Source organism: Papio anubis, chromosome 12 (genome assembly GCF_008728515.1).
Source record: "Papio anubis isolate 15944 chromosome 12, Panubis1.0, whole genome shotgun sequence".
NCBI classification, from domain to species: domain Eukaryota; kingdom Metazoa; phylum Chordata; class Mammalia; order Primates; family Cercopithecidae; genus Papio; species Papio anubis.
Genome location: NC_044987.1, coordinates 121,029,427 through 121,054,319, shown reverse-complemented (window position 1 = coordinate 121,054,319; position 24,893 = coordinate 121,029,427). Strand labels below are relative to the sequence as shown.

General features: G+C 60.3%; 1 protein-coding gene across 2 annotated transcripts in view; it reads left to right on the top strand.

The window, feature by feature from the left end:
- KCNQ1 (potassium voltage-gated channel subfamily Q member 1) overlaps nt 1–17,141 on the top strand; it is a 405,037-nt gene extending 387,896 nt beyond the window's left edge. For both annotated transcript variants that reach the window (XM_017948145.3, XM_017948144.3), the window contains exon 16: nt 15,895–17,141. In XM_017948145.3, the coding sequence (XP_017803634.2) occupies nt 15,895–16,046 (152 nt within the window). In that variant the 3' untranslated portion in view covers nt 16,047–17,141. The remainder of the gene's footprint in view (nt 1–15,894) is intronic.
- The last annotated feature ends 7,752 nt before the right edge of the window (nt 17,142–24,893 follow it).

The window sequence follows — 24,893 nt, the reverse complement described above, 5'->3', positions numbered from 1 at the left end:
TGACCACTCCATGACCCCCAGTGATTTCAATTCTCTGAGTCTCATGAGTCTCACCAGGGCCCGTGGGATATGCCTGACTCAGCCCCTGGCACATGGTCTTGTAGTGGCCTGAGCTGGAGAAGCCCCTGGTAGGAAACTGGAAAGGAGGCCCGGCCCATGTACTAGGAGCCTCTGCACCAGTGGGGTGGCCTGAGGCCCAGGCAGACGTCCACCTCCAGGCAGCCCTGCAGGTAGACAGCTGGGCCTGGAGTTTAGGACCTGGGACAACTGCCTAGACCACCCCCAGCTTTCCTGACAAGTGATAGCGTCATTGTCCCCAGGACACACACCAGCCCAGCCCCCACCCTGCCCTCTCCCAACACCCCCTAGGGAAGGCCTGGCCCCTCGGGCACAGTGGGGGTTGCCTGGCATCTTAGCAGATGGGCAGCGTTAGAGAGTCCTTGGACCTGGCCCTGCGAATGGAGGTACCAGAGGGCTGAACTAGATGAGGGACTTGAAGGCCCAGATGCCTGTGTAGGGCCTGGGAGGGTGGGGGCTTCTGGACTGGGAGACTAGGACAGGGTGCCTGTGTCCCCTCCTGGGAGTTGGGGCCCTCAGAGCTCCAACTGCACAGGGTCACGGGGAGTGAGAGGAACCAGGATGCCCACAAGCTGCTCACTCAGATGGGCTCTGCGACTCCACAACTCACCGTCCCTTGCTGCAAGATTGGGGAGATGGGACGCAGTCCTTGCCCATGCCCAGGGCCTTGGCAGGGTCAGGAGAGCCAGTGCAGGCAAAGCACCGACAGCCCCGCTGCCTGGGGCACCACAATTGCAGCAGGAAGCCCTCCTCGGGTCTGCCCGCCTCCCCGGAGCATGTTCCCTCTGTAGCTCCCGGTAGGGCCTGTGTGGAGAAGGTTGCTGATGGCATCACTGAGCGACCCAGCTATGGGGTGAAAGGCAAGGCTGGAGCTGATGCTCCCCAAGGCAGGAGGAGACCATGATCTGGCTGTGGCTGCCCCAGGTCACAGCTGTAGTGAGCGGGGAAGGTGGCTGCCACCGCCGTGGTCCACAGGGCCTAGCCAGGGCTCCATGGGGCAGAAGACATGCTCAGCTCAGGGGGCTTCACTCCGTTTTCCCACTTTGACCTGGTCCCTCCCCTCTCCCCCAGAGTGACCTGGACACTAGCCTCCTCCCAGTGGGAGACAGACATGGGCAATGCAGCTGCTGTTCCCTGCTCAGGGCAGGCTGGTGCCCAGCGACTGCCCACCAGACCAGGGGACAAGAGGTTGGCAGCATCGTCCACAGCTATCCCACAGCTAGGAGGCTGTGGATGTGGGAGAACATGCTGGGCAGGGGTACCTATGTGCCTCTGAAGCCTGGGCAATTAGCAGAGGCCCTGTGGAAGCCCCTGCACAGAAGGGGCCCATGCAGCAGGGCAGAGGACATAGCCCCTTCTTGCTTCCCTGAGGGACGGGGGGCCTATGGACTTTTGGAGACAACGGCAGAGTAGTGGGGCAAGAGCAGCCAAGCCGGGCCAGTGCCCTGGAGCCAAGTCCTCCCCGCACCTGCCCACATGCCCCACCCCTCTCCAAGCTTCTCCTTAAGTAGGAACCCAGAGCCCCTTGGGACCTCTGTGAAGACTGCATAGATGTGGGGGGTCTCAGCCTTAGGGTGGGCACCTGGGTGCAGCTGTCAGGCCCCAAGTCGACCCCAGGCACGTGGACCTGGGAGCCCGCCTCAAGGGCAGGAGTCACTGAGCACCCCCGCTGCTGCCCTACCAGCAACCGTGTCACTGGGAGGGGAGAGGCTGGGTTCCTGGAGTGGGCAGGCTTCCCCCCTTCACTCCATCTGCAGTCCCTGTCTTGCAGAAGCAAAATGGAGGTTCAGAGAGGTGACAAAACACCAAGTCCCATGTTTGTACCTGGCTGTGACTGTGCGGTCCACTGGGCCCAGCAGCAGGAACTGGGGCGCATGCCCCGAGGTGGGACCAAGACAGCGGTGGGGAAGGTGGGCCAGGCAGCTGGCGGAAGGCCAGAGTGTCCAGCGCCAGCGCCAGGGGCCATTCTGACAGGCTGAGGAGCGGAGGGGAGCAGGGCTTGCCAAATATGTCCAGATGGGGCTGGAGTGCTCGGGGCCTGGCCAGGAGCCCCAGCAAATTCCTGCCCGCCCACCCTGCTCCCCAATGTCCTCACCCCCTTCCCAGACTGTCAGCAGGGGCTGGGGGGCAGCAGCACCCCACTTAGCCACAAGGAGTACAGCCAGGGGCTGGCTCCCAGGAGGACATGGGCAGAGGCTTGGGTCCCCCTACACACACACCGCTGTGTTCGTACAGGATGAGCTTAGCGCCTGCTGTGCCTGGCATGGCTGTGTGCATGCTGGGGTGGTGGCATGGTGTGGCACATGGCATGGCTGGGGCTGGGGCTGGGTTGTGTCGCATGTGGAGTGGCAAGGTGCATGGCATGGCGTGTGGCATGGTAGTATGCCCCTCGGGCCATGTGTCCAGGGGGAGCAGATCATGGAGGGCGCCCAGGTGCAGTGCTGGGGCTGAGCATGCACTGGCTGGGGAAGGTGGGCAAAGCCCAGGCAGAGCAGGAGGAAGTCCCTTGTTCTCCGGAGCTGGAGAGCCAGAAAGAGCCCTGCAGCCTGGGCCTCATCATCACACCTCACCCTCGAGGCCTCCAGGCACAGCGTCCACTGCCAGCCTCTGGTCCTGCCTCTGAGGGCCTGTCTCCAAGGTCTTCTGGGGGCCGCTCCAGCTCCCCCAACACAGAGAGCACCAGAGCTGGGCCCACCTGTGAGGTACTGAGTTCCCCATCTCAGAGACTGTGCGAGGAGAGGCAGGGAGGCGCTTGATGTCAGATGGAGAAAGGACAGGGGAAGGGTGTGGGGGTCAGGGCCCTGCCAGGTGAAGGAACGAGCTTGGAAGGGTATCCTTATGTCTCTGAGTTGGGGAGATGCCCCCAAGCCCCATCTGGGCCTCAAATGCTAGGCAGGGACAGACTGGGCCCAGAAGTGGGAAGGATAATTTGGCTGCCCCAGAAACGCAGGTTCTGGGGCAAGAATCCAGCCGTGGCTGGTTGAAGTCCATCCCAAGTCTCCCTCTCCACGAGGCTCCTGCAGATGCCAGGAATGGGGCTGGATTCCAGATTCCAAGCCTGGCCGCCCAGCCCCCATCTGGGACCCCAGCCCAGAGCCCCCAGGCCTGGCCTCCAACCTGGCCCCAGCCTCAGGGGAGCTGAATTCAGGGAATCCTGTCCTAGGAGCGGGAGCCAGAAGCGGGGGAGGGAGGGAGGGCGGCCCTGTCCTGGGTGCAGGCCCAGGGGCTGGGGGCTGCCCGCCCGTCTGGGTCAGCTGCAGCTGCAAACCGGCCCTGGCTGAGTCATGGGGCCTCTGTCTCCGGGCCTGGCCTGAGGTGGGAATAGCAGTGAGGATGGACATCCAGGCACCCGGAGGGTGGGCAGGGCTCCCTGGGGCTGGGGTGGCCAGTGGCACTCGGCTGTTGCCCCCCTGCACCCCAGCCCTTTGGCCCCCAAGTCTCTGCCACCTCCCTGGGGTTCTGCTCCCATATTCCTCACACCCAGCACAGAACCCAGCATGTCTCCTGTGGACACCTGCATATAAACCCCAACTCACACATGTGTACACACACACACACACACACGTGCATATGTGCAGGCCAAGCCCCTCGGCCTACCATCAGAGCTATAGACATTTCTGGCCTCTGGTGACAATTCTTCATGCAGCTCATCCTGCAAGTTTTTATTGAGCACCTACTGTGTGCTAGGCACTGGTACAGCAAGGGCAGAAGCCCCACTCCCAAGGAGCTGACCCCCTGCCATGGCAGAGACAGAAAACAAAGATAGCACCAGAGCGATGAGGGCCTGAGAGGAAAGTGGAGCAGGAGCCTGTGGCGTGCTGGGGCAGGGGCGTCTTTAGAAAGGGTGCTGGGAGGACCCTGGAAAGGGACATAAGTAATTACTTACAGGAGGGAAGGGGTGGCCTGGGGCTCGCAGAGGAACAGCCTTCCTCATGGAGGCGGTGGAGCAGAGGGCTTAGCCTGCAGTGTCCGGGAGCGACGGGAAGTCTTGTGGGGCTGTTGGGAGACAGCAAGACCTGGGTCAGCAGAGCACGGCATGGGGTAAGCAGACGACAGGGCAGTGACAGGGTGATCGGGCCTGGGGGATCAGGGACAGGTGGGAGTCGACGTCGTAGGAGGTAGGGCAAAGGCCACGGGAAAGGGACAGAGCTGCTCCCAAGGAGGGACCACCATGGGGTGCCCCATGGCATGGCGGGGGTGGGGGTCAGGACCTTTAGCAGGAGGTAAAGACAAGACCAAGAGGCAGAGGGTGGAAGAGTTGAAAGCAGCCAACTGTCACAAAGGCATTTCTGAGGGAAAGGGACAGGACCAGTGGCTCAAATCTTTAGAAATGAGGGGATGGGTCGGGTAGAGCACCCCAGATTCAAGGCGGGTGGCTTGGAGAAAGCAGGGAGACGAGTCTGGAAACTGTGCTGAGCAGGAAACCCCACACCCACAGAGCAGGTGCAGGGAGGCCCATCTGTCTGTCTGTCTGTGGGGAGGCATGGTGACATTTCAGCCAGGAGGCAGAAGCTTTCACCCAGGAGTTGGAGGGTGAGGCCAGACTGCACTCCAAGGGGAGGAGGTGGGAGAGCATGGCCTGGCTGCCGCCACCAAGCTCCCCAGAAGAGGGGCTCCCTCCCCCCAAACACCAGCACATGTAGGCACAAAGACTTGGCCTGTGGAGCCCTCAGCCTCCACGCCCACCAGCAGGGACTGGGTGATGATGTCAGCAATCCCCACAGAAAGGAGGGCTGCACAGCCGTCCCAGGAGCGAACTGTCCACGTGATTCTACGTGCAGCCTCCACAAGCGTGTCGCATGGAAACAAGCAGTGGAGAGCCACATGGTGTCACATCACGCCTCGCCTCACTCATGCTAAGCGTTGCTGACCAGGCAGAATCAGGCACGAGCTGCATAGTAAAGTTGCTGGAAGGAGAAACATCAGATCCCTAAGCTGGTTACCTGGTAGGCAGGGGCCCTAGAGGGAAATGGGGCAGGTGAGACAGGGATGTGTCTTGAAATGTCTTTATTTGGCGGGAGAATGTCTTCATAGAGTACTTATGTCATGAAAAACCTGTACACAGAGTAGTTTTGAAGCAAACGTGTGAAGCGTTCACAGAAAGGGTTCAGGAGGACGAGCACCCCAGCAGCAGAGAGCCCGCGGGCTGGGGGCACGGGGCATGGCGGCCCTCTCCTGGGGATGGGCAAGGTGGGGCACGTGGGGCTGAGGAAGAGGCTCACATAGTGTGCATGTTTGGGAGCACCCTGGGCAGTGTCTCGAGTGTACAGAAAGAAGACACAGTCTTGAGCCAGCAGGGACAGCCAAGAACGCCCTGGGAGAGGCCTGGGTGGAGAGAACACAGCAGGCTGTGGGCGTGGCCAATGCTGGGGGACAGAGGTGGCCAGAGGCCTCTCGGTGCTGCCCAGGGAGCTGGGGACCAGGGGCCTCATCCTTCCCCTGAGCCCCTCCCTTCAGGCCCAGGGAGTGGCCTGGGGCCCAGGAGAGCCTGGCCTGCACTCACAGTCTCTGTTCCCAGACACGCCCCGGCCTGAGCCCCCAGGCTGCACTGTGCCACAGAACAGACTCACCAGCCCCTCCCTGCTCGAAAGGTGACCAGGGCCCAGGTCTCCCAGCGAGCAAGAGGCCATTGAACTGTGCAGTGCCCTGCCCTCGGGGAGACGGCCTCTAAGAAGCAAACACCACCAGCAGGGACCGGGCAGACAGAGGTGGGGGATGGAAAGCAGGGGAAGTGACCACAGCCAAACCAGGAGGGAGAAGGGAGGGGGCCTCACCAAGGAGACCCTCACCTGGGGCCTGGAGAATGAGAAGGGCCTGGAGGCTAAGGAGAGGGGTGGGTGCTCCAGGAGGCAGGGCCAGCCCATATGAGGGTTCTGAAGTGGGAACCAGAGGAAACTGGCTCTGGGGCAAGAAGGGCAGTGTCCAGGGGACCACAGGGGCCCAAGGCAAGGGACCCTTAGCTGAGGCTGGCACCAAGTCTGTATCTCGAGAACAGCGGGGAAGCCTCAAGGGTCCTCACCTAGTGAGTTGACGTTGTGTGGGAGATCAGCAGGTGCTTTCTCTGTCTGCAGGAAGGAGAAGGGGTCACGGGCCTCAGAGGCCTTCATCTTAGAGAAAAATGGTGGCAACAGACAGAGGGAGCCAGCCCAGAAATGTTCCGGCCCACGTTCAGGAATATTTGGGGTATATCTGCTGCATGCCAAGGGCAGTTTCAGGAAGGGAATCTACTTCTAAGAAGCAAACACCACCAGTAGGGACTGGGCAGGCAGAGGTGGGGGACGGAAGGAAGCCAGACTGATCTCACATGGCTCACATCCACTGGTGAGGTGGGGGGACAGGTGCACAACTATCCCCATGCCGGTCAGGCTCCTGGAGGAGTGTGAAACAGCATTCGGAAAGAAGGAAGCAGGCTTGGGGCTGGGGGCCGGGGACCGGGGCACTGGGAAGCAGGCTGCAGAGTGAGGCCAGGGATGGGGGCTGGGCCAGACCACAGGGTTGGGAGTGGACTCTGGCATTTATCCAGAGCCACTGAGGGTTAGAGCCTACGACAGGGGTCTGACTTCCAGTGGAATGGGGCCACCCTGCTGGGCTGGGAAAGGGAGGCTAGATGAAGTATCGAAGGTCTGCTTGTGGTTTTCCGGGGACAGCGAGGGGCATTGCTGGGGTCCTAGGGGCTGGTGCACTCAGGAGTTCCAGATGGCCCAGGAAGTGGCTGAGGGCCCAGGGTAGGGGAGGATGTGGGGGCAGCAAGGCTGGTGTGGGCAGACCTGGAGCAATGACGTGGGAGTGGCCAGGCAGCCCTGGCTTCCCCTGCCTACCTGCCCCCGTGGCTGGGCTGGGGTTTGGCTGAGGCAGCAGAGTGCTCGCTGGCTCCCTGAACAAAGTGTTCTGCCTGGTGTCCCCTGGCCTCTGGGCCTCCGTGGGCTCGCCAGAGGGGGCAGCTCAGGAGGCAGCGGCAGAGAATCAAATGCAGGTGGGGCCTGTGCGTGCCGCCAGCACAAACACGGCTCCTGGGCCTCCAGCCTGCCCTGCATTCCAGCCCGCCTGGCCCCCAAACAGCGGCCGGTGGGACCAGCCCCACCTAGGTGGGCAGGTGGGCAGCTGACCCAGGCTCTTGGGCAGAGCCGCCCCCACCTGGCGTCTGCCAGCAGGACGTTCCTGAGGCCAAGCTAGGGATGGGCCAGCCCTTGGGGAGGCTCGAGACCCCAGCCCAGCCTGGGGCTTCCCCACCCCCTCCCACCTGGCTGGCAGTAAGGCAGCTCCCTGGCATCTGGGTGCACCTGGGCCCCCCTGCCCAGGCCCCTTCCAAGGGAGGAGGGCAAAGGGGCTCCAGTGCTACCCAGGGAGTGATGTGCCACGTGGGCCTCCCTGGCTCTGCCACTGACTCCCTCCAAGACCTCTGTCCCCACCCTGAAGTTGACATGAATGTCCGCACAGAGCAGCCTCTGCAGGGCTGTGAGATTGTGGACGTGACAGGTCTGGCTCTGGCATAAATGTCAGCCCCAACCCAGATGCAGAGAGGGAGGGAGGTGGCTAAATGTCCAGGAGCATGGGGCCATGTGGCACCGGCTCGTGTCAGCAGACACAGCACACGTAGACCCCTGAGGGCTATGACGAGGTGAGGGCTGAGCTGAGGGAGAATCTAGGAAGGCGTCCAGGCCGAGAGGAAGAGAGGGGAGGCTCTGGTGGCTGGAGCCAGCTGGGGGAGGGGAGGCATCAGGGGCTGGAATCCCTCAGCCTCCACAGCCATGGTACGGACTTTGTTGTTTGCTCCGAGTACAAAGAAGAGGCCTTCTCCGGGTTCTTAGCAGAGGAGCGAGCCCTCTCCGACCAGGGGGAAAAGAGGGGAGGTTATGAGGTCACCTGGGACAGGGCGGGTTCCAGCTCCCCTCGCCACTCCCCAACTGGACAGCAGAATGAGCCTGTTGTCTTTCACCTCCAGACAGCAGGGCCCTCGCCCCCGGTATCAAAGCATGTACAAGAGCGATCACTAGGGCAGTTCTGCATAGACACCAAAGTACATGAGGACGTGCAGGAACTTTGTGCCGTCGACCCTTGAACAACGCGGGGTTGGGGCACCGACCCCCAAACTGCCCCGTCAGAAACCCATGTATAACTTTTGACTCCCCAGAAACTTCACTAACAGCTTCCTGTGGACTGGAGGCCCTACCAATAATATAAACAATCAATTAACACATATTTTGTATGCTTCATGTATTCCAATAAAGTCAGCTAGAGAAAAATGTTATTAAGACAACCATAAGGAAGAGAAAAGATATTCATTCAGCGTAAGCAGATCATTGTAAAAGTCTTCATCCTCATCATCTTCATGTTGAGTTAGCTGGGGGGGCAGGGAGGGGTGGCTCTTACTGTCTGGGGTGATGGAGGAGGAAGAAAATCCGCATAGAAGTGGACCCGCACCGTTCAAACTTGTGTTGTTCAGGGTCAGTGATATACAAAAAGAACATTCGAATCCAGTGGGGAAAAGGTAGATCATGCCATAAGTGGTGGGGTATCAACAGGATAACCCGCCAAAGTTAAGTCTGTAGGTCAGAATCAATCCCATGCGATTCAAAGATTTAAGGGTAAAACACAAATCAAAAAAGTATTAGGAAAAAAGATTTTGGTGTTGGAATGGAGGAGGCCCTTCCAAGCATGCACAGGATGAGAAGGCATAAACGAAAAGATGGATGGCTTTGACCACGTGAAAAAGTGAAACCATAAGTAAGACCTCTGTGTGGCAAAACAAAAAAATAATAAATGCCATAAACCCATACACGAGACAAATAGCACACTAGGGAAAAACATGTGTGATGTGTACTTGACATCTTTCTTAACATACAGAGTCCTTACAAATCAATGAACGTGAAAAGGCCCAGTCCCAGCCTCAGCTTCTCTGCCCAGCACCCACCCTGGAAGGGAGTGGGTTTGAGGGGCTTCTGCCCCCTCACTCCATCCTTGGGGCCCCAGGAAATTGGCCAGGGCCTCACTTACTAATTCAACAAACATTTCTGCAGCACTAACTCTACCGTCCATGTGTTTACTGGGCACCTTCTAGGCTCCAGGCTCTGGAAGATTGTCTGGGGTTAAGACGGTGACTGTCCGGCCTAGAGCTGGGCCTCCAGCTGGTGGCAAAACACCAAGCAAGGAGATCGATAAACGAGGACATTTCAGGGAGTGGTGAAGGCTTCGAGGAACACAGGGAGAGACGAGATGAGGAGGCCACCCAGGATTTTGAGCTAAGGTTATACAAAGCAACAGAGGACAGTGTTCCAGGCAGAGGGAACAGTGGGTGCAAAGGCCCCAGGGCCCAATTGAGATGGACGTGCTAAGTGCTGGAGAGGGGCCAGTGGAGGAGACACCCCTGGGGGCACTGCAGAAGGAGACTGGATTTTACTCCCAATCCAGTGGGAATTCTGCAGGAGGATTTGGCCCAGGCTGGGAGGGAAGGCTCAGCCTGGCTGTTGCCTGGAGCAAGTTGGGGACAGGTTGGGGGCATAGCCACATGGCGAGGTGGTTATGACGGCTCAGGCAGAAGATTCCGCAAGCCTGGGCAAGGGGCGTGGGGGGCAGGCTCAGAGCACATGCTCCAGATCAGAGAGCCGCAGACACCAGGCACACACCAGGGACCCTGGGTAGTTGGTTGTGCCCTGTGGATACAGGATTCGGGCCGGCTTGGGAGGCATCTGAGCTCCTGCTGGGACACACTGAGCTGCGGGGCTGGTGGCCTGCATGCCTTGGAGCCCCTGGAGAGAGCAAATAGCTGACGGAGACATCCTAACCCAGGTCCCAGGAAGGGAACCAGAGTCATGTGGTGATGATCCCGAGGCATCCCCCACAGCGGTCAGCCAGGGACATGGCGCCCCTGAGACCCTTGGGGGGCCAAGCATCCGTCGGTGGGCAGAGGCTGGCAAAAGTGGATGTCAGCAGCAGCGGGAAGGGTCTTTCACCATCCTGGCCCTCTCTCAGAGGGAGGCAACCCCACTCCTGGGGGGTGGTCAGTGAGGGCCGGCCAGGCAGCAGCAGACCCAGGAAGGGTGTTGGGGTGGTGCTGACCAGGCCCCCGCCACGTGATTGTGCTGTGCCGAGGACCCGCTGAGGATATAACTGACCGTGAACAGTGTGGGTCCCCAGCCGCAGCAGAGCTTCCTCTGGCTGCTCAGCAGACAACAGTGAGACATCAGGGACAGCAGCAAGGATGACGCTTTGGTCTGCAGCCTCTGAGGGGCCACACTCACCTCAGTGCCTGCCAATTCAGCCCCACCGCAGGCGCCAGTCCCGAGCCTGAGCACAGGGGCTGCCACAACACTCGACTCTCTGGGCCAAGACTCACACCCAGCCTGGACACTGCCCAGGTGGAGGGCTCTGGGGGACAGGTGGAGCAGCTGGTATGTGTGTGACCGTGGGTCCCAGACTCAGTGCCATCTGTCTCCCCATTAGGAGAGGACACCTGGTACCTGCCCAAGCACCCGTGCCATGGGACTTGCTGCTTGCTCTCCATGCAGCTTTGTCCCAGCAGCACCCCCAACTCCTGTGATGGTTTGCAGGGGGTTCTCACCTCTGTAGCACACACAAGGCCTGGGAGTGCAGGCAGGTGCACTCCAACCCTTGGGCAACTCAGAGAACAACCTAATGGAAAGTGAAGGGAATTGTGCAAGATCACAGGCAGGGTGGTTCCTGCGTTCTTGCACAGTGTCCCACACTCTCATACAGCCACAGGTGCGTATGAGGTACACATGTGCCGGCTCACCTAGCATGCCTCCCATGTGCACAGCAATGCTCCTTTGGCCTCAGGTCACAGGCACACATCTGCGATTGTATGTGCACTCAAGGAATCCCTAACGATCGTGGTCATTGGGTGGCTCGCCATGCACTGAGCACCACGCTCTGTCCCTGGTGTCTTCATGCCTCAGTCTGCTTGATCCCCGCAGCATCCTCCTGGGGAAGGTGCTACAGCTGCCACGTTTTATAGGCAGGGAAACTGAGGTTCAGAGAAGCAAAAGTGACTTGCCCAAGGTCACCCAGCCAGGAAGTGGCAGAGGCAGTCTGACCCCAGACCCGCTACGGCACACACATGCCTGCCTGCATACTCCCGTGAGGAGGTGCCGTGTCCCAGCCAGCCTGCGTGCCCAGGGCCCTGCAGCGGTGTGGCAGGTTCTGAGGCCGTCTCCCACTGGCCACAGCACAGCAAGCTCCAGCAGCGCAGCTGCCCGAGGGCCTGGCAGTAAAACCTCAGCAGTGAGAAACACGGGCGACTTTTGTCCAAGAACTGAAGCACTAAAGCAAAGTCAAACACAATCACGTCGTGCCCTGCCATGAACTGTGACCTTACCACGGGCTGTGACCTATTGCCGCTTGTGCCCGGCTCCACACGGGAGCCGGGGCTGGCATCCGATTGCTCGGAGCCTAGTATTAAGCGTTCTAGGTACCGCCTTGAGAGTGGCTTACTAACTATTGGTTCCTCAGGGCAGACAGGAGGAAGGCCAAGGTGACCTTTGCCCTGTGACCCCACAGAGGGCCCCGGGGAGACCCTGCCTGGTCTTGACACTGCCCAACGAGAATGCTAGAGGGAGCAGTGACTTTGCTGCCTCCTGGGGAGCTGCAGCCCTGGCAGAGCACAGGACCCCCACCCTGGGAGCAGCAGGTGTGCCCGGCCTTTCCCGCCTGTCCCTGTCCAGTCTGGCATCCATGAGGCCAGGGCCTTTGGCGGTCCTAGGCGGGGATCAAGGCCGGGCAGGTTCTGCAAAACTTTCCCTTGAAAGACTCTTTTTCAGGATTTTCTTTTGAAAACAAATTCATAACCACATCAAACAGGAATCCCCGTTGCCTTGGGTTTGATCGCCGGCCGCCCGGGGCTCTCTAACTAGCTGTTATTCTAATTGCTTTTTTCTCTTCCGAGGGCTGCATAGGTCTCTTATGGTTATTAATTTGGTGAGTGCAGGCTGGGCACAAAGCAGCTTTTGTCTGCCTTGCCTTTTAATCACTATCAAATTGCAAATAATGGCGGGGGCCGAGATCCCCAAAATTGATCTGTCCCAGCAGTTCTTGGGGAACCGGCCCCAGTGCCTGGAGCATGCACTGCCTTCAGCTCCCCGATGGCACCTGCCCGGATGCATCCCCCTGTGGGTGGGGTATGGCCTCAGCCATGTGAGGTGCTTCTCAGGCTCCTCCATCGCCACCAAAACCAAACATGCCAGCAAGATGAAGGCACCCTGCCTGCAGAGTGGTGGGGTGGGAGCCTTCAGGGACGCAGGCTGTGACAAGTGCTTGAGTCAGAGCTAAGTCTCTGGGGCTGCAGAGGAGCCACCTGTAGCCCAGGCCTGGGCCCTTCCCACAAAAGGGGCAGCATCAGGATGCATCAGACTGTGGACCTGCCCTGGGCATCCAGCCCACATCCTGGCCCACCCCTGGGACCTCTGTCACTAGCAGCTGGGATGATGAGAGCATGTCTCTGGGGCCAAAGACCCCAGCCAGTCCCTCAAAGCCCCAGTTGGCACAGGCAGCAGTTGAGGTGAGCTTGGGATCAGCCAGAGCCAGGCATGGGCTGATGCTGGCCCGGGCAGCTTCCGGGAGCCCTTCAGTGTCAGTCAGAGACAAGCTCGGCCCTGTGGCTGCCTCCCTACCCCAAAGGTGGCTGAGTGCCTCTCTACACAGTGCCGAGGCTCCCTGCCGGGAGGAGCTGTCACCAAGGTGGCTCAGGACTGAGCGCTGGCACCAGCCACACCCTCAGCCTGCACACCCTGCCTGTGGCCCTGACACCCACTGTCTCCTTCTGTCCCAAGAATCCCCTATGAAGGCCTCCACGCCCATTAGCACATGTGGGACTTGGACAGATGTTCAAGTGCCGTAAAGTGAAAATTTATGAAACCACAAATGTTCATCTGTGATGTATTTGGTGCTTTAATTAATGCCAAACCAATTGATACCCAAGCGGGGGCCTGCACAGTTAGTGACAGTAAGCCATGCAGAGCAAGCCTCGTCCAACGCTACCAGCATGCAGGACTCAGGGAGCCGAGGTGGGTCCTAGGACACAAACCTGGGCTTTGCCCTCAAAGACCCAGGCTGGCTGCACCTTTGATCTGCTATGCTCTCGTAGGTCTCTGGGCCTCAGTTTCCTCATGTGCACCCTGAAGGCTGAGCAACCTCCCGTGCCTCCCGCCAGGCACGAGCAGGTCGTGGGACTGAGAGGGCTGGTCCTGCCGGCAGCAGGAGACACAGGGGTCAGGGTGTGGGTGAACAAGAACAAGACCTCAGGCCGGTCCCCCTCCCAGAGGCCCTGCCCCATCCTGCCTTCCGCTGTCGCCAGCTCCCTGCCTGACACTATGTCCTCCCCCGTGGCAGCTCCACGGTCTCGAGATGGAGCCTTGGGGTGGGAGCTGTGGGGACAGGATGGGAGACATAGCACTCTCAGCCGGTGACCCTGACCCTCTTTTCCTGGGCCTCAGTGTCTACATCTGTGGGATGGGGTGTGGACCTCTGTGGCTGGTCCCCAAGTGGCTTTGCAGAGCCCTGAAGTGCTGGCAGGTCCTTGGGTGTGAGGGGCCCCGGTGGATGGCCTTGGGCCCCTGCCCCTGGCAAACCACAGAAGCCCTGCACCCCGTTCCTCCACAATCCAGGCTTCACATCTGGTTTATCTGGGAAAAATAAAAGATGGGGCTCCCTCTGGCCTGGACCGTCAGACCTTGGACGTACACCTGCCCTTGTGCTCAGGACAGGTGGGTCTCAGACTCACCCCATACCTGCAAGGCAGAACCACAGGGGAGCCGGGAGCCTCCACAGTGCAGCCCCCACCACCCAGGACTGGGAGTGGGTCCCCTGGACTCCTGCTCTGGGCAGGGCACAGTCCCACCTCCCACGTGGAGGTTGCCCAGCTAGCCCTCTAGACAGGTCGGCTAGCCCTCTAGACAGACGCTCGACCCCACTCAGGCAGGCGCCCCCCTCTCATCTCAGCCTCTCACAGCACCCTGTTGGCCACTTCTTCCTTACCATGCTCAGCCTCCATGGTAGGTGCTGTGGGTGACGACCATAGCACCCAGCCTTTGAAGCTGGCCTGGGCCCACCTGGACTCTGGCAAACTGCTTGCTCCCTCTCTGGCCATCTCGGGGCTTGTGCCCACGTCACCCAGCAGCATCTTCCCTGGGGTGGTCTCACCCGCACAGAACCCAGCCCTGGCCCACACCTTGCCCCAAGCCTATCCAGTTGGATCAGCAGTGGGGCCGGGCGCATGAGGGACAAGGCCTGCCCAGAGCAGCTAGGGTGCAGACACCTCAAGTGCACGGCCAGGTGGACCAGGCCAGCTCCCGCCTGCTGCCTGTCCTTAGGGCCAGTGGCTGTCATTGTTGTGGCTGAGTCATCTTGGTGCCTTTCTCTGGAGCCACATGTTTCCCTGAAGCAGCTCTGCTGTTCAGCCCTTGTCCGGTGCTAATCTGGTTGCCCCTCCCGCACCACTTCTAGGTCTTTCCAGGCTTCCAGGTACCCACGGTGGGGAAGGGCCTACTTCATTCTCCACAGAGTACGCTGAGGGGCTCTCCTGCAAGAACACCGCAGGCTGAAGGACCACCCCTGTCTCCTGTGGCCACCAACAGAGCTGTACGCCCTCCCCAAACCCTCCCTCATGCTGGGGCCCCCAGGTCCACCCTCCTAGGGAGAGGGATCCCCAACCTGGACTCCCTCACCTGCCTTAGTCTGCCCTTGGGGTTGGCCCTGCTCTACCCAGCACCTGCTCTGAGGGTGCCGGCCTGCCGGCCAGGGCCTTCCAGTCTCCCCATCAAGGCTGGAGGGCCACTTCCCACCCAGGGCTGGGCTCCAGCCTCATTCCCCAGCGGTGCTGTCCTTCCAAGGAGCTCTCAGACCACCTGGCTTCTCTGCTGACTCTGCAGCCCTGCGAGGCCTCTGAGCACCTACTCTCTGCGCCGGGTGCATCTCGGGTTCTGTCCTGCCTTGACCTCCCTGCCAGCTTTGCAGGGCAGCCACCCTGGCACATAGCTCACTGCAGAACCAGCCCCTGAGAAGGTGGAGGCCACATGGCTAGCCAGAGGGCATGCTCTGGGGCACTGCTTTGACCACAGAATGTGGGTGCAGATGGTGTCTGGGAAAATGGTGCTGTCCCTGCCAGGTTAAAGAAAGGGCATGGTGGTTCCTGGGGGATGACAAAAAACCCCACCCCTACCCCATTGCAGAAAGCATCGCAGAGGCACAAGCCCCCTGTGCCCCTGTAAGCCCCTTCTGGTGGTGGCCCAGCAGGGGCATCCCCTGCACACCCAGGCAAGGCCCAAGGCCTCTGCCTCCTCAATCACTCCAGGCCCTGCCCATGAGCCAGCCTTGCTGAACTCTGCCCTCTGTCCAGTTCTCCTCCAAACGGAGTAGACACAGCCCCCAGCCTTTCTTGACCCTTAACCCAAAGGTCCCCAAGCCTGGCCTCAAGAAGCCAAAGGCTGCCGCAAACCCAAATATTCCAGGTCCGGGTCCCTGGTGCAGACCCTGCCATGTGGGGATGTGGCACAGAAGGCCAGCCAGCCTGGGGAGCAGAGGAGGAGGAGAGGAGAGCTCCTGACCCTGAGCCTACATGCCTGTGGACACACACAGGGACTCCCAGCACGCATGGGATGGACTCCAATGGGCACACATGCACATTCCTTGCACACACACGGGCATGACCGAGGGTCTTGCAGACATAGGGTGCACACGTGCGTGCCGCCTGCATACAGCACACACTTGCAGAGATGGTTGGCACCTTCCCTTCCCCGGCCCCTGAGGCTGTCTACACACCTGGCTGCTTCCCACCACTGACTCTCTTGTCTGCCTTTGTCCCCACAGGTGACGCAGCTGGACCAGAGGCTGGCACTCATCACCGACATGCTTCACCAGCTGCTCTCTTTGCACGGTGGCAGCCCCCCCGGCAGCGGTGGCCCCCCCAGAGAGGGCGGGGTCCACGTCACCCAGCCCTGCGGCAGTGGCGGCTCCGTTAACCCTGAGCTCTTCCTGCCCAGCAACGCCCTGCCCACCTACGAGCAGCTGACCGTGCCCAGGAGGGGCCCCGACGAGGGGTCCTGATGGGGGGTTGGGGCTGGGGGGTGGGCCTCAGAGGGGAGGCCAAGGGCGGCCCCACCTGGCCCTCTCTGAAGGTGGCCACCTCCTGAAAGGCCCAGAGAGAAGAGCCCTGCTCTCGGCGGCCCCAATACCCCGTGGACCATGCTGTCCGGCACAGCCTGAGCCTGGGGGCTCAGCAAGGCCACCTCTTCCTGGTCGGTGGGTACCAGAAGTTGGCTGGGTGTGGGGAACCCGTCTCAGGTCTGAGTTGTTACCCCTAGCGCCCTGGGCCCCCACATGGTGATGTTGACATCACTGGCATGGTGGTTGGGACCCAGTGGCAGGGTACCGGGCCTGGCCCGTGTATGGCCAGGAAGTAGCACAGGCTGAGTGCAGGCCCACCCTGCTTGGCCCAGGGGGCTTCCTGAGGGGAGACAGAGCAACCTCTGGACCCCAGCCTCAAATCCAGGACCCTGCCAGGCACAGGCAGGGCAGGACCAGCCCACACTGACTATAGGGCCGCCGGCAATAAAAGCCCAGGAGCCCATTTGGAGGGCCTGTGGCTGGCTCCCTCCCTCTCAGGAAATGCTGACCCCATGGGCGGAAGACTGTGGAGACTGCTCCTGGGCCCCCAGCTACCAGCAGGAGAAACAGTCTCACCATTTCCCCAGGGCACGTGGTTGAGTGGGGGGAACGCCCACTTCCCTGGGTTAGCCTGCCAGCTCTTCCTAGCTGGAGAGGAGCCCTGCTCCCTGCCCCCAAGCCCGCTCTGCGTGGGACTCCCGCCTCCAACCCCTCTCCCAGTCCCAGCAGTCAGCCAAACACACAGAAGGGGACTGCCACCTCCCCTCGCCAGCTGCTGAGCTGCAGAGAAGTCACGGTTCCTACACAGGACAGGGGTTCCTTTTGGGCATTACGTCGTATAGAAATCAATAATTTGTGGTGATTTGGATCTGTGTTTTAATGAGTTTCACGGTGTGATTTTGATTCTTAATTGTGCAAGCTTTTCCTAATAAACGTGGAGAATCACAGGCTGGGCTGGGCACTGCTCTCACCTTGCTTCCTGGGGCATCCATGGGGTCTCTGGGACAAACTGGGGCTTGGCCTCCACATCCCTGGCCAGCTCCTGCCAATGCCTGCGGGCCTCTGGGTAGCTTCCTCCCCAGGAGAGCCTCACCCACGGACAGGACCCCTGCAGTTCCCCTGGAAGCAGTGCCCAGGTGGCCGTGGAATAGGGACGCTCTGTCCGTGTACTGAGGTCAGGGTTCAAAGAGTTCAGAGGGGCTGCAAGATGCCATCAAAGGCTCCAGCTCAGCGATGTTGCTCCTGATCTGGGCCCTGGGCTGGCCCTGGCCATGGAGTGCAGTCACAGTGTGGTCACTCCCTGTCTTCCAGCAGACTCTATGCCCCTGGGGCAGGTGGGCTCTGTCTGGGCCTCTCTGTCTGCCCCTTCCAGGCCAGGGTGGCCCTTGGCCAAGGACCCACATGCTCCACTCTGGGAGCAGGCCCCACCCAGGCCCACTCCCCAGGATGCCAAGGGCTAGACTCTGGATGGGGTGTGGTGCAAGGAAGGCCTGGGGCCCCTGAGGCTCCCTTATGCTCACCCCTGTCCTCCTCCAGGCCTCTGTTTCCCCATTGGTAACATGATGCTCCCTAAGCCTGTCCAGTTCTCTGAGTGGGACAGAGGGGCCACCACCCTGCTTGCCCTGACCCTGTGCCCACAGCTTACTGTGAGGCCCTCCTCTCCTGGGGTGGAAAGAGTGCCTCACTCTTGGCACAGACACACTCAGTCGGGGCAGGTGCATCTGCTGTGCCCACACCTCAGCTATTGGACCATTTCTCAATCCTTCAAGACTGCAGCCCCCTTCTGTCCTCTTTCCAGAGCCCACCCCGAAGTCTCAGGCTACCAGGGCTTGGGGCATCTGAGATCTCAAGGATGGGGCTGTCCTGAGTCCACTGGAGGCAGCAGGCGGCCAGCAGCAGGTGGCAGGGACAGGGGCCCCAGGTTTCTGTGTGGAGTAGAGGTGGAAGCCCTTGTCAGAGGGAAAGGCCCTACGTCCCACCTGGTGCCAAGCCCGCTGGGCCTGTGCCCCCAATCCATGGGTCTTGGCATCTGGCCTAGCCAGCACTGACCGGAATGGACGAGGTGGAGGGGCAGCACAGGGCCTCCCAGGCTTCCCCGGTCTGCACCCACCCGGGAGGAGCCAGTGCAGCAGTTACTGAAAGGCAGGAACTGTTGTTTCCTTGTTGGGTAAATATTTGTGGAAACCCGGAGATGCTGGCCGGAAAGCAGGGCCCTCCACAGCGCCCGGGCCCCCCAGCCCCGGCCGCCCACCCCAGGCCCCCGGCCCACAGGGAGCTCCATGGGGCCGCCCATCTGGGCCGGGCGCGGCCCCGGCACCCAGCCCTTGTTGTCCGTATTATGGACTGTGCACAAAGTGCCCGAGGACTCCACTCCTGGACGGGCCATTGCAGCCTTCTCGGGTGTGAAATGCAATTTACCTGAAATAAAGCCCAATTATGGAATTAGCTAATTAAAGCCGCGGCGGAGGCTGGGCCCGGCCGGCCGGGTGCTCAATGCCCGCCGGTGCCCACGGACTTAGGGAACAGATGGCGCCTCGGCCCGCCATGCCGGCCACATTCCTTCACTCTGTCCCCCGATAAGTGACCTAGACAGCACACGACCATCTGGTGTGTGGCACGTCCTGCGGGCCCCGGACAATGGCCCGGCAGACCTCTCTGCGAGAGGGCCGTCGCCCGGGCAACGGTGGCATGTGCAGCCCCGGCCCATTCATGGCCCCTCCCGCGGCCCCTTTCTTCGGGCCCTTTGTGGCCTCACCGCGGCTGCCTGGCTGCTCTGGCTGAGGATAGCCGTGAGTGTTTGTCCGCAGAACCGGCTTTGTCTCCAAATTGGGCTCCCTTATTGAGGTCCTCGGGGTCCAATGGGTGCCAAGAGCATCTGCTGGGGGTGGCTGGGGGAGGGGCTGCTCCTGCTTCCCGGGGCACCCACCTCCTCTGCCAGGCTCCCCTCCTCCATCGCCTGCCCTCAGATGGCCTCTCAGGGTGCTGGGCGTGGCCCTGGGGAAGCCAGTCTCCAGGGCTGGCATTGGCCAAGCCTGAGGTTCTCCGTCTTTGGGCCGGGGGACCAGGAAGAGGAGGAGGCAAGGGCGTGGCCGACCTGCAGCCCCTCAGCTCCCACCACAGCCCTGTCTGTGAAATGGCGAGCAGTAAAAGTGCCCCCTTGGAAGGGGCATAGGAGGCAGGGGCTTGATGGAGGTGAGACGTGAGCTCTGGGCCTAGGCCAGCCACACAGTAGGTGCTTAATAAAGGAAGCCAGACAAACCACCTGGGTGGGTGATACTGGGCTCTGCCTCCTTGCTGCACTCCTGCCTGTCCCCTTGGAGCTCCTTTCCGAGGTCCCTCCTGCCTCTAGCCTCACCCCACCAAGCTCCCTGCCCCTCGGTGCCAGGGAGAGCTGTCCAAACCCAAGCTGGCAGCTCCCCAGCCTGCTTTCAAGCCGACTGTGACTCCCCACTGCCAAGTGGGCCTATGAGGCCCCACAGGCTGCAGCCCTGCCACTCACCCTGGGCATCCCCTGCCATGAGCCCGGCTTCTCCATCCTCACCCTGTAGTTGATGTCCAGCCCCCCTCCCTACTCAGGACGTCCTTTGAGCACCATCTTGGCAGGCAGTCCCCCACCAGCGTGGTGGTCAGGAGTCAGGCCCACCACTGGGGGAGGGGCTGTGCTGGGCCTTTTGGGCCCCAAAAAGGGGCTGGGGCTGGCAGTGCCTAGTACAGGCCTGGCCCCAGCTGGGTGCTCAGGAAGTGCCAGTTAAATTAAGGAATAAAACGAAAATTTGGAAGGAGGCTGCCCAGCATTGCACATGCAGCAGAGGTACCAGGACCCAAGCAGGGCATCACCAGGCGTCCCTCCAATGGATAGGAGAGGGGTCCACACCCTGTGCCCTGAAGGAGGGGATCAGGCCAGGTGTTTTGATCTGGGGCAGCCGGACAGCTGGGGGAAGGAGCAGGAAGGCAGACAAGAGCCAGGGCTCCTGGGGCTGCCACACGCAGCACCCCCATCTCCAGGTGATCTGCTGAGTCACCTGCAGGGATGGGGACCCCACTTTCTCAACTGTATCAGGTCCTTCATTTGGAGTGCCCATCTGAGCTGTGCCAAAGCCTGCTCCCCCCAGCACCCCTGCCTCCTCCCGGTACAGCCCTCTGGGCTCTAGGACCCAGGACCCAGGGGCTCCTTGGGGATTTTTGTTTGTTTGTTTGTTTTTGTTTTTGTTTTTGAGACGGAGTCTCGCTCTGTCTCCCAGGCTGGAGTGCAGTGGCGTGATCTCAGCTCACTGCAAGCTCCGCCTCCCGGGTTCCCGCCATTCTCCCGCCTCAGCTTCCCAAGTAGCTGGGACTACAGGCGCCTGCCACCATGCCTGGCTAATTTTTTTTTTTTTTTGTATTTTTAGTAGAGATGGGGTTTCACCGTGTTAGCCAAGACGGTCTCAATCTCCTGACCTCGTGATCCGCCCGCCTCGGCCTCCCAAAGTGCTGGGATTACAAGGAGGCTGCGCCCGGCCTCCTTGGGGATCTTAAGCATGTCTCAGCCTCACCATTCTCGGCCCCCAACGGCACCAACCCTTCTCTTGCCTCTGGCCCTATTCTTGTGGCCCTGGAGGGCCAGCTAGTTGGGAGATCAGGCCTGTGTCCTGTGTCTCAGCACCCTTCACCTTTCCTGTCCCCACCCAGGTCAGCCAGGGTCCCAGGCAGCCAGGCCTGGAGTACGCTTGGGGCAGCCAGAGCCAAACAGAACTTCAGTTTCCACTGGCCTCTGAGTGTAGACAGCCAGAGCCAGGGCCCCCTAAAAGCTGAGAGGTCCCACCCCGGCCCTTCCCAACTCCACTGTGGAGCCTTGGTGAGGAAGCCTAGAGGGCCCTCAGTCAGGCAGTGCAGGAGGGCTGGGGGCTGCCACCCCCATCCCAAGGCTTAGAGGCCAGGGCACCCGCCTGTGCCCACCCAGGCATTGGCTGTGTAATAGGAGGTGGGGCATCCGCTCTGACCTCAACATCCTTCTCCCTCAGTAGGTCCTGCTATGACCTCCTGGCCCTCCTCTTCAGCACCCCTGCGAGGTACCAGGCCTCCTGCAACTCCCCTCCCCTGCAGCCCCCACAACTCAAGGCACCTGAGTGAGGCAGAGGGTAGAGGAGATAGACAGCCTAGCCCAGGGCAGCCCTGCTGGACTCCAGGGGATGCTCGGGCCCCCTCCCCTCCTCTTCCTTCTAGACCCTCACCCATGGCTCCCAGAGGGGATGAGGCTGCCCTTAATTCCAAGAGCCAAGCCCAGCCCCGCCCCCCACCTATCCCCAGGCTTGGGTTTCACATGTCCAGGCAGCAAGCCCTAGGCCCAAGAAGACACAAGCCAGGCCCAGAGGTGGCCATGGATGACTCAGTGGACAGAGTCCATCCCGGTGCCTTCTGGGACCTCAAACACACAGCTCCTTCCACTTCCTGGGAGTAGCCCTAAGACGCAGGGGTGGGGGTGTCAAGACGGAGTCCAGGCTTGTCACTTGGGCACAGTGATCCCCACCTGCATGACCCCAACCCTGGAAACCCCCCACCTTCTCCTCTCCCCACGGCCAGCCCCTCCACAACATTCCCCATGACGTGCTCCTTTCCAGCCTGCAGGACGCATGTGGTCTTTCTGTGGCAACACAGCTGAGCAGCCTCAGGGCAGGAGGTGCAGGCTCTGGGAACCAGGCTCACAGCTTCGTCTCCCTCCTGGGCCTGCGCCCTGGGAAGCCAGTGGCAGTGGCAAACCCACGGCGAGAGTTAACAGGTGCCCAAGGATAGAGAAGACTCACGCTGAGGGGAGAGACCCCAGAGCAAAAAGGCCTCAGAGCTCGTGAAGCCCCCAGCCTGGTACAGACAGGGAGACCAAGGCAAGGGGAAGGCTGGGCCAGTGCTGCACCTGTTTGTGGGACTTTGCATTGGAAAAGCCTCAGAGAAGAAATGGGACTTCCGATAGCAGAGAAGTCGGTAGCTCAGCCAGGAAGCCAGAGGGCAGGAAGGAACTAACTGGCTGAAAGCAAGAGCTGGCTTTGCCGGACCTTGGACTGGAAAGGCCAGATCTGAGGAAGAGATGCTCAAAATTCCAGGGTGGTCTGAGCACAGCTCCTCTGCTGGCCCACACAGGCCAAGAAGCCACAAAGCACTGTGCCTGCCTGATACAGGTGGGCCTTCGGAACACATCAACTGGCTCCAAGAAGGCTGCTGTTGCACCTGCCACACAGAAAATCCCCAACTTCCCAGGTGGATCCTCAAGAAACTCTGTTACAGCCTGACCACAAATGTGATTCAACAAATCCCACTGAATGACTTTTGGTTGTTTCTTAGCCACATCCCTCCCCTGGCCAACCCTGACTCACACCTACACACACCTGCACACACATACACCTACACACATACCTACACACGTACAAACCTGTACACACACTTACACACACCCACACATGCCTACACACCTACACCCCACACACACCTACACACATACCTACACACACATCTACAAACCTGCACAGGCAATACACACACACCTGCACCCACTCACACCTACACACCTACACTCGTACACACACACCTACACCACTACACACACCTACACACACCTCTACACCCTTACACACCTACATACCTACACACACGCACCTAAACACAAGAACTGCCTCCATTGTGTGTGTGGCGGAAGGCAGTGGGGATTAAGGAAGAGCTGAAGTCGGAAGCCAGGGATCCCCCCATTCACAACCTGGCTCAGCCCCTCTCTCAGGTGCCCTGGGGCAGGCTCACCCCCTCTCTCGGGTCCCCTGGGGCAGGAGCCAGGCCTCTCTGAGTTTCAGTAACTGAGTGCAACCCCAGCTCCACAGGGCTGACCCCAGGACATTCAGTGGAAGGTATTGCAAAAGCTGCCGCAAATGCAAGACCAAGCAGCAATGACAGAGCTCGCTGCACTCAGGGAGCACCATGTACTGATGTCCTCTTCAGCCCAGCAACCTGTAGCTTTAACACACAAACAGTTCCTGAGACAGAGGTCTCCGCAGCAAATCCACCCACAGGACACTTCTGCCAGGCAGAGCCTGACTCAGCACAGGTGACCAGAGGGGGAAGGGCCCCAAATGCCATCCAGTTCTCCCAGAACAGCGAGAGAGGTCACAAGTGGCCAAGGTGCCATGGGGAAGTGTGGCCCCATAGCAAGGCCAGGAGGCCGCTGGTGTCAGAAGCCCCCCCAAACACCCAGAGGGGCCAGAGGATCTGTGGGAGGGGCCTTCATGTGGGCACACAGAGAGCACTCACCCCAGCTATACCCCCAGCCACCCCAGGAAGGCCAGGCCAGAAGCATCTCTACTAGGGACAATGGGAGCAATGGGCTAGAAGTGGACTGGCCAGGCTCTGGAAGAGGAGGCTCCAGCTGGGAGAGGCCACAGCCCCAGGGTGGAGACCCCCAAGGCACTTGGGGGTGGAAATGTGCAGACCCTGAGTGTTGATGGGCCCGGCCTGGGCCGACCCCAGAGACCCCAGCAGAGGCCCAGGGAGCTGGACCACAGCATTGCCCAGGAAAAGGGCCCATCCTGGGGGTGGGCAGGAGGCTGCTCGAGAAAGGCTTCTAAAGAGGGGTTGTCAGGATGGTGGTGAAGTCCATTAAGCAATTTCAAAGGGTCTTAATCAAACCCCCTCTCGGTCCACAAGATCACGTCAAAGGACTCTGGAGAGGAGAAGAGGGGCAGACACTTCTCGTGGGTTTTCCACCTGACTGGGTGGCCCTGCAGCATGGGGGCCTGTGGGCTCTCACTCCGCCTGTAACTCCATTTTTGACCCCAGCCAAGCCTGTCTCCTCTCTGGGCCTCCACCTCATTCCTGGGGCGAACCCACACTGCCCAGGTCAGGGAGCAGGCACCACCTCGGAGGGGGTCTACAAGGGAAATGTCTCATCTCGCCGCTTTAGGAGGAGGCTTCGGCGGCATCTCCAAACCATCAACACAGCTGCTGAGAACCACCGCTTACAGAAAGGGAAACTGAGGCATAGAAGAGCCACAGGATCCAGAGCCTGAATTTCCCTGGCACTTGGGCCTGGTACCTGACCATGCTTTGCCTTGGTTTCTCATCCATCAAACAGGCTGAGACCACATACTACCTCACATGGTTGGGATGGGCTGTGAGTCAGGCAACTCAGCACATGTGGTAGGTGCTTCCACAATGTTCCACGGTGACATCGCAAGCCCACAGTCCTCAGTGGTCCTGTTGGGCTCCTTCAGAATCCCCGAGATGCCCCGCATCATCTGCCTTGGACTTTTTTTTTTTTAGAGACAGGGTCTCACTCTGTTGCCCAGGCTGGAGTACAGTGGCCTGATCACAGCTCACTGCAGCCTCGGATCCTAGGCTCAAGTAATCCTCCCACCTCAGCCTCCCAAGAAGTGGGGACTACAGGTGCACACCACCACGCCTGACTAATTTTGTTTATTTTCTTGTAGAGACAGAGTCTTGCTGTGTTGCCCAGGCTGGTCTCAAACTCTTGGGCTCAAGTGATCCTCCCACCTCGGCCTTCCAAAGCACTGCAGGTATGAGCCACGGCTCCAGGCCACGTTGGGCATTTTTTCAAGGTATAGACACAAAACCTTCTTATTGTGTGTTCCCAAATGTCCTGCAGTCACAGGCTGAACAAAGCAGGGCCATTCACCCCCGCCACAGCCACACACCTCTCCCACCTGGGTGGTTAACCTGCAAGTGCTAAG